The sequence below is a fragment of the Helianthus annuus genome, chromosome 15, assembly GCF_002127325.2.
Source record: "Helianthus annuus cultivar XRQ/B chromosome 15, HanXRQr2.0-SUNRISE, whole genome shotgun sequence".
NCBI classification, from domain to species: domain Eukaryota; kingdom Viridiplantae; phylum Streptophyta; class Magnoliopsida; order Asterales; family Asteraceae; genus Helianthus; species Helianthus annuus.
The window spans coordinates 9,020,674-9,029,429 of NC_035447.2; the positions used below are offsets into that span (position 1 = coordinate 9,020,674).

The following is an 8,756-nucleotide window of genomic DNA, read 5'->3' on the forward strand; positions in this document are numbered from 1 at the left end:
TTGCATAAACAACATATTTGAATCATTAACAAATTGCCTAAATTTATTGACAATCTTTTTTTGGACAAGAATACAGAGACAAGATCATAATAATTAATAACCGAACCGAGTGATTATCAAGATTTTAATCAACTCGTTACAACTTACAACGTTAACCTCGAGCAAATAGTAATTACATAGCAGCAGGAGAACACTCAAACTCCCGTTCCCCAGTGACTTGATCGCGCTCAAAGCAAGCAAACGAGCGAACGAAACAGAAGACAATATACACTTCTCAAGTATCTCGTTCCAAGACCGAATAAAACTCGATATTAATTCGATTTCTCAAAACTAAAATGATGAGAGATTAATTTACTCTTTTTTTAAAATATATTTATTTATTTATTTAACATGCGACTTTGCCTTTTCGACAGTCAAGTGCACCGGCTCCTGAAGTGAGCGAGGCCACAACCGACGACGGTTTAGCACTTAGGCTCGATGCACGCGCATAGCTGGCTCCTGCACCATTACCTGATGGTGTAAAGAATGCACCATTTAACATTAAGTCACCTTCTGATCTCCAATTCCAGTGTCTCCATCGGCCCGATGTTACTCTATGAGTCACCTCTTTAGCGAACGGGTTAACCGGGGCAAGGTATCGGTTTCCTTGGCTGTTAATAGTTGGATCCGCACTGCCACCGATAGCATACATTTCCCAGTGCGTGTAGTCGTTATTTACAACGTGGAAATACCCGTGCCTACACCTGCAAGTACAAAACACGACACGTGTATTTTAGTTGTGTTAATGATATTTACCTTAACCCGACACAGTTAAAATCGTGTAACCCGAACATGACCTGTTCAACCCATTTATCTAAATTAGTGAAAGGGGTTTTGTTGTATACACACCTTGGCATTCTTTGAACTAGACCTTCACCAAAATGATTATATGCAATAGTCACTTGCATAATCTTATCCCTATGATAGGTGTCACTATGACCCAATAACATAACCTGTTTAATCAATGATAATCAAGTAGGATCAATATATATTAACGAAAAATCAATTAGGGCCGGACTCTCAAAATCCAAATCAGTGGGGCCAGACTCTCAAAATCCAAATCAGTTGGGGCCAGACTCTTATAAATCCAATATTTTAGACTACATTTTTATTTCGGAAATTTTCGGTAAAATTAATACTAAGAGCCAAAAATCAGTAGGGGCCAGAGCAACACCGGGCCACTAAGAAGGCCCACGACGATTATGGTTTGGTTTTTATTTTTTTTTTCAATGTTATCATAATCAGACTCGTTCAACTAGTCAATGCCATAACTTGTTGGCCCAAATAGGACCGGTTAGTCGGACTATCATAGGTGCGCAACTGTTTCGGTTGAGTAGTCTTGAACCACCTTCAATAACTTTGGACAAGGTTTTATTCAACAAAAGTAGGAGTTAAAAGTACCTCATTGTGGTGAGTGAAGTAATTGTTAGAAATGGTGATCGCGGTTGAGCCCATGATGGCGTCAACGAGCCCGTCAGCGCAATTAGAAAGTGAGTTATGATCGACCCAAATATGGCTCGATCCAAAGATCGAAATCGCATCACCATCCGCCATGGTTCTCCATCCATAGTGCGACGGTGAGCTTCGAACCATGGCATTTCCCGTTGGTTTGCAGTCGTGAACATGCAAACCGTGAATGATCACATTCGTAATATATTGAATCGTGATGCAAGCGCCATTCGAGATATGAACATTGACACCACGAGCATCGATTGTTTTGAAACTGTTCATCAATAGTTCTTGTTTTAGTGTTATAACCATGTCTCTCTTGAAAACGATCCATAGAGGTTCGTCTTGAATGACTGCGTGTCTTAGGGTTCCGGGTCTAGGGTTTACTGGGTCATCGTCGTTGGGGTCTGTAACGACGTAGTAACGTCCGTCACGTCCACCGACGGCGTTACGCCCGAATCCAATAGCACAATCTGCTAGGCGCTTGCGGTTGCGCCGCCAGTTTCGGTCACACCGCCAGCAATCGTCGATTGGGTTTCCGGTCCCACATGACAAAAATCCTAATTCCCTCCTTTCTGTACTGTTCCGGATGGTCCTGAAATTTTTAAAAACCTTAGAATTAGACATTCAAACATTCAATATATTTGATATATATTCTGATTATTTAAAAGTTTATACCAAAATAACTTTATAAAAATTACTATAATCAGATAATTTGTTTCAAATCTTAATCACCGTAGATCTAGATTATCACCATCATTTATATATATATATTTTTTTAGACATTATCCTTTATTAAAAAATATATATGATTATGCCTAGTGGATTATTAAGAAGACACCTAAATTATCTTTTTCTTAGTAAGAGTCGGGTTGACCTGCTTAATTAACCGGGTGTGGGTTCGGGTTAACATGTTTTACCTATTTAGTTAAACAGATCAACCCACTAACCCTTTTATGACTCGTAGAACCCAATTTTTTACAACCCTATTAACATATTTACAACTTGAAAGTTACCCGTCAACTCATTTGACACGTGTAGACAAATGTGTTATAAGTGTTATGTTCTAGTTACACAATTTTAAATATATGCGGGTTAGAATCATGTTTTGATTAAACAATTCACTTATTAATCTACTAGATTAGAACCCCGTGTAATACACGGGTTGAATAAATGTAATTTACATATCAAATAATAATAAAAAAAATTATTTTTAAAAATCTCATTTATTACATGGGTTGAATAAATGTAATTTTATATATTAAATAATAAAAAGCTATATCTTTAAGAACTCTGTGTATTGTACGGGTTGAGTAAATTTTATTTTATATATTAATAATGAAAAAAGTTACATTTTTAAGAACCTCATGTATTGTATGAGTTGAGCACATGTAAAAAAATATATTTTTGAAACCTCGTTTATTACGTAGGTTGAATAAATGTAATTTTACATACCAAATAATAAAAAAAATATATCTTAAAAAATATCATTTATTACATGGGTTGAATAAATGTAATTTTATATATTAAATAATAAAAAGTTATATTTTTAAGAACTCTGTGTATTGTATGGGTTGAGTAAATTTTATTTTATATATTAATAATGAAAAAAGTTACATTTTTAAGAACCTCATGTATTGTATGGGTTGAGCACATATAATTTTATATACTAATCAATAAAAAGTTATATCTTATTATATCTTTATAAACTCTGTGTATTATAAAACTTTTGGACTAAACTGACAAAATGCCCAAACCACATGGACTAAAATGACATTTAACTCTTTACATTATATAAATTTATATTTAGTGTAATATAATAAATATTTCAAAAGATTATATTATCTCTTATACGAATTGTTTAAATTTAATTTTATAATTATCTTTTAATTAATATTAATTATCTATAATTAAGTAGAAGATAAAGATGAGAAAACTAAAAAATAGATGGCTTCAATGAATGACATGTGTCACAAAGTTGGTTTCTTTTATTATAGAGTATAGATATAGATAACCTGACACAAATCACGCGGTAGTTAAAAAATTTAACCCAAAAAGGTGGGTCAAAATGTGAAATAATATCTCTCATACGGAAAAATGAATACGGAGTATACGGAAAGTGAAACAACATGATTTTGTAGGTGCCAATAAATGACCCACGACGGTGGGGAAGTGTAGCATTTAAATCATTAAATAAGGACACGGTGGTTGTCGGTTATAAGCATATTTAACAAGTGATGTGAATGTCATGACCGGATCTAGTATTTTTTCTTTTGGACTTAGACCGGAGCCAAACCCCAAACGGCCAAAAGGGTCCATTTTGTGGGACCGGTTTGAGGTGTGGCATTTTGCAATCAAATTTAATGTACCGTGCATGCTAGGTGATTTGTCATTTGAGGGTATAATGTGAATAAAGAATATTTATCTATTTCTTTGATAATGTTCATAAGAATAGTAGGATAGATAAACTATATGTAAGTGGATTACGTCTCGCTTGCGGTGTGTACATATAATGTATATATGTGTGGGTTTTCGGAGGGCAAAAGTGAAATTACACTAATTTTAACGTTATTTTACTGATTTCGTGAAAATAACGTTAAAAGCGGGGATGGTTAATCATGCATTATGTAGTGGCGTTGATAGCCGAAAGACAAAGGGGTACATGTACTAATCGGCCTTTTTTTTGCCAGAGAGTTATGCGCCTTATGTCCAAGGCTTTTATGCAAAACTACTAAGGAGCCGGTGGTCTTACTGGAAGCAGTCTCTCTATTCCTATGAGGTAGAGGTAAAGTTGTCTACATCTTACTCACCTCAGACCCTACATTAGCTTTGCTACTGGAAGCAGTCTCTCTATTCCTATGATATATATGTAAGTGGATATTCCGTATTTAGGTGTAAAAACTGATGTTAATAAAAAGCAAAAAAATGATGTTAAAAAATTAATCCTCTTAAGTAGAGTGAGCGAAACAACATTACTTAAATAACCATTATTTGTTATTCGGTTTATTTGGTTTAAATCAGAATTTTTTAATAGGTTGGATACAGTGGAAATTTATTACATATATAATTTAGTTTAAGGATAAAAAATCTTTAAATACATCTTACTGTTAATGAAAAGGTTGACCGACAAAAGGAAATGTGATTATTGATTAAAGTATGATAATATTAATAGGGACCATATAGAAAAAAAACAGAAAAGATTTTTATATATTAAATGCTTGATTTGAGCGGATAACCAGCATTGTCATGTGACATGTGGTCACGTTAGTGCATAAAGATGCTAGTAAAATAGTAAAGAGATGCAACACCATAAGAACATGGGGAGATCATATAGGAACATATTCATTTCCTTATTACAAATATCGGTTTTATTAGAAAACAGATAAACTTAAAGAGCGTAAGATGCAATTTAGCCTAGTTTTAATAAACTCGTTTTGATACGAAACTGATTCAAGAGTTAAGAGAAGATTAGAGACGGACCAAAAGGCTAGATATAGGTGTAACCTAAATTTGGATGTAGGTTTTAATATGTATGAAATTACGAGACTCGTAAGATCTGGAGGAAAATACTTAAACAGGCCAAACACTTTGACAAGACTCTTGTGTCTAAACTCGCTGTTTTAGAGCTCGAAAAATGTAACGGATTCTTCTTGGTTTTGTGTTTACGATTAGATTTAAACTTGTAACCATTTATAAGACATAAAAATACCATAAAGAAACATGACAAATGGTTTATATTAGTTGTAACTTCTCCATAAAGGTGAAAATAAAGTATTAACTAAAATTGTAATGCAATACATAGGCTTTAAAATGAAGGACCACCCAATGTGCATATGAAGCCTTAATTTAGCAATTGCTAACCAATTTTGTGTAGACCCATTAGGTGACAAATACTCATATGTGTTTGGTATGCTTTAATTGATATATTCGCAAAATAACCTTTTTAACACATTTTAAGCAGTTCACTAATCTCTGTGAAAATTTACAAATAGAATTGTTTTTTACTAGGGAACTCTTAAATAAATTTATCCCATAGTCACTTTTATAAAAAGGTTATTGGATTTTATCACCCTTAACTATTGGTCATTGGCCGCTGTCACCCTCAACTATCACTTTGACGTCCGCCACCCCCCAATTTAACACTTAGTGTGTTCTGTCACCATATCACTAACTTTTGATCCTGTTACTATACTTTTGGTGGTGTCCTATGATCCCTAAACCTTTCCAAGATCCATATAACACCCCAAAAAGTGTAGTAACATGATCAAAAGTTAGTGATCAGTTAACGACGTGGTGACAGAACACACTAAGTGTTAAGTTGAGGATGACGGGCATCAAAGTGATAATTGGGGTGGCAACGGCCAATATCCAATAGTTAGGATGATAAAATCTAATAACCCTTTATAAAATGGTGTTATATGGCCAAATTTCTTATTACGAGATAATAATAATAATAATAATAATAATAATAATAATAATAATAATAATAATAATAATAATAATAATAATAATAATAATAGGTTTGTCAACATTTTGGCTCCAAACTTATATCAAAACCGATCTAACTGAACCATGAACACCTCTAATAACAACTAAAGGTTGAAGACTTGTTAATTGAAGACTGAAAATTAACTAACTACATATAATTAATAAAGAAACAAATAAAAAAACTGATTGAACACATATTACTTTATTTACAAAAGATGTCTAAGATAAGATAACATGCAACAAGAGAACATGAAACAAGATGATGGTATTGTTTTGTTAGTGTTCAGAGATCATGTGACCCTTTTCATAGATATTCTTTTAATAATATAATATTAAAACAATTGATTGTCAGTTAAAACACATGAATTTGTGCAGAAAATAAGTGAGAGAATAGACTCACATGTCAACCATGGAAGCAACCATTTCCGGATTCTCATCAACAGCTCTATCGTTCTTTTCAATAGCAATTTCTTCACTTCTCCTGAAAATTGTTAAATTCAAAATTTAATTTATAAAATACATTTCAAGATGAACTCCAAAGGAAACATTCAACAATAGTTTAATTTGATATGAATCACCAGATCCCATCTTTTCGGGTTGTTTAACGCATCTAACCTACCCCATAACATCTGTAAACGAGTCAAGTCAAGCCTGGTCTCATATAGGCTCAGAGAACTTGGGTTTGATATCTGTTTATTTAGAGTTTTATTTCTAAAGCTGTTTGACAATATTTTATTATTAATATATTGTCAATGTCTACATAGATATTTATTATTATAGAATTTATATAAAAGATAATATATATTATTAAATTATTTTTATCATAACTTGGTATATATTGTAAACTAGTATTAAGCCCTATCCGTATTGCATCGGGGGAGTAAAATTATGACAAATAGCACTAATGCCACGTCATCATTAATGACCACTAACACGAAACTTGTAAAACAAAGGAAATAAAAAATGGAAAAATAAAACCGAACAAAAAGTATACGTAAAAACGTTGAACCAGGCACGCCCGTTGCGGCGTGTTAATGCACAAATATTAGAGTGTAACGTAAAACATAAAACATAGAAAAGAGTAACTAAGTCAATGTAGGAACTGCGCGTTGCGACATGGCCTGTTAAACGGGAAAAATAGGCATAAAATCATTGAACGACACACACGTTGCAACGTGTTAATGCACAAAATTTAGACTGAAACGTAAAATAAAAAATCTATAAAATATGAAAAATACAGGGACCCCACGTTGAAAGTAAAAAAGTGTTTGGATTAAAAATGAAAATAAATACTTTGTGACAAATTTATAAAACATGAAAAGTATAAGAGTTAAAAAGTAAAGGAAAAAAATAAGTACATCAAATTAAGCCTAGGGTACAACTAACATTGCATAAGCAAAATATGTATATATAGTATTAAATGAAAATTATAAAAAAAAAAAAAAAAAACTAGTTTAGGCTCGGGAGCCCAAACTTGATATGTGAAACTAAGGCTTTAGTTGGTTTATTAAACGAGCCTCAACAAAAGCTCAAGCTCAGGCTCGCGCTTGAGCTTGTGTAAGCAGGGCTGAATTCAGGTTTTCAACGAGCTAATCCCGATTAGCTCACAAATGACTTGACTCATTTAGATCATGATCAACACAATTGTTATTAGTCAAATTGAGTAAGCAATTTCACAGATCTCAGTGATAAAACAGTAGGCTTGTAATAAATAAACTAATCTCAACTAACCTTTCCACCATTGTTGAGTTCTCAATTAAGCTCTGCAACTCAATTTTCTCATTTACTCTGTAAACACAAACACTTCAACTAATCAAACACTCAACAAAATTCAGTTTCTAAACGAACGATTGCCGAAAAACTAACTGAATGATTCTACATTGTGTGAAGTTACCTTGATACAGCATTGACATATACAGAATGTATACAGATCAGCAATAGAAAGAGTGCAAAATATCTGAAACCGACCGCCATCGATCGATCAAGAGAGAGAGAGAGAGAGAGAGAGAGAGAGAGAGAGAGTAATGGAGGATCAAATGAACAAAGATTAGGGGTGAGTGATGGAGTTGTTTAAATAGGGAGATGGTAAAAAATGCCACAACTCCATCATGAATAACTTAACGTGTTCTCATGAAATAACTAATAACTAACCATGGTTGGGTTACTTCACTTGTTTGTTTATGGAAATAACTTATAAAATAACATAAATAAATAAAATAAGAAGAGTATAAAAAATCATGTGAAATGAAATGATTGGTATATGTTTTGTTAATCATGTATAAGGTTCAAACAAGATGAGATGTCCTTGATAGGGCGGATATAGGCTTTTATGACTGGTGCTGACGGTTAGTAGTCTGTTACGTGATATCGGAAATTGTTCTAGTGTATGTATATGACGTTTAATTAACATCGTATGTATTTTGAAGGTGACAAGGCTAAAGGAAAGAGATGTAGGATGATTTTGATTTTGAAGTTGTTTTAGACTTTAGTAATTGAATTAGAAAATTATTTAGGTGATTATAGTTGTATGTATTGTGATAATCCAACTATGTAATAAAACTATTCTAAGTTGATAGAAATAATAAAACCAAAATATTATGACCTCGGTAATAAATATTTTTAGATTCGTTCTTAAATACACTAAGAAATATTCATAAGAGTTGCAATCGATAGGGCGGATATAGGCTTTCATGACTGGTGTTGACTGTTACGTGATATCGGAAATTGTTCTAATGTACGTATATGATGTTCAATTAACATCGTATATATTTTTAATGTGA

At 32.8% G+C, this 8,756-nt stretch overlaps 1 protein-coding gene across 1 annotated transcript; it reads right to left on the reverse strand.

Moving 5' to 3' along the window:
- LOC110910464 (probable pectate lyase 8) lies at positions 1-8,079 on the reverse strand. The gene is made up of 6 exons (XM_022155112.1): positions 7,871-8,079; positions 7,708-7,764; positions 6,377-6,457; positions 1,441-2,083; positions 889-992; positions 1-743 (listed from the first exon to the last, which is right to left on the reverse strand). The coding sequence occupies exons 1-6, from the start codon at positions 7,948-7,950 to the stop codon at positions 386-388; spliced, it is 1,323 nt and encodes a 440-aa protein (XP_022010804.1). The 5' UTR covers positions 7,951-8,079; the 3' UTR covers positions 1-385.
- Positions 8,080-8,756: the final 677 nt, after the last annotated feature.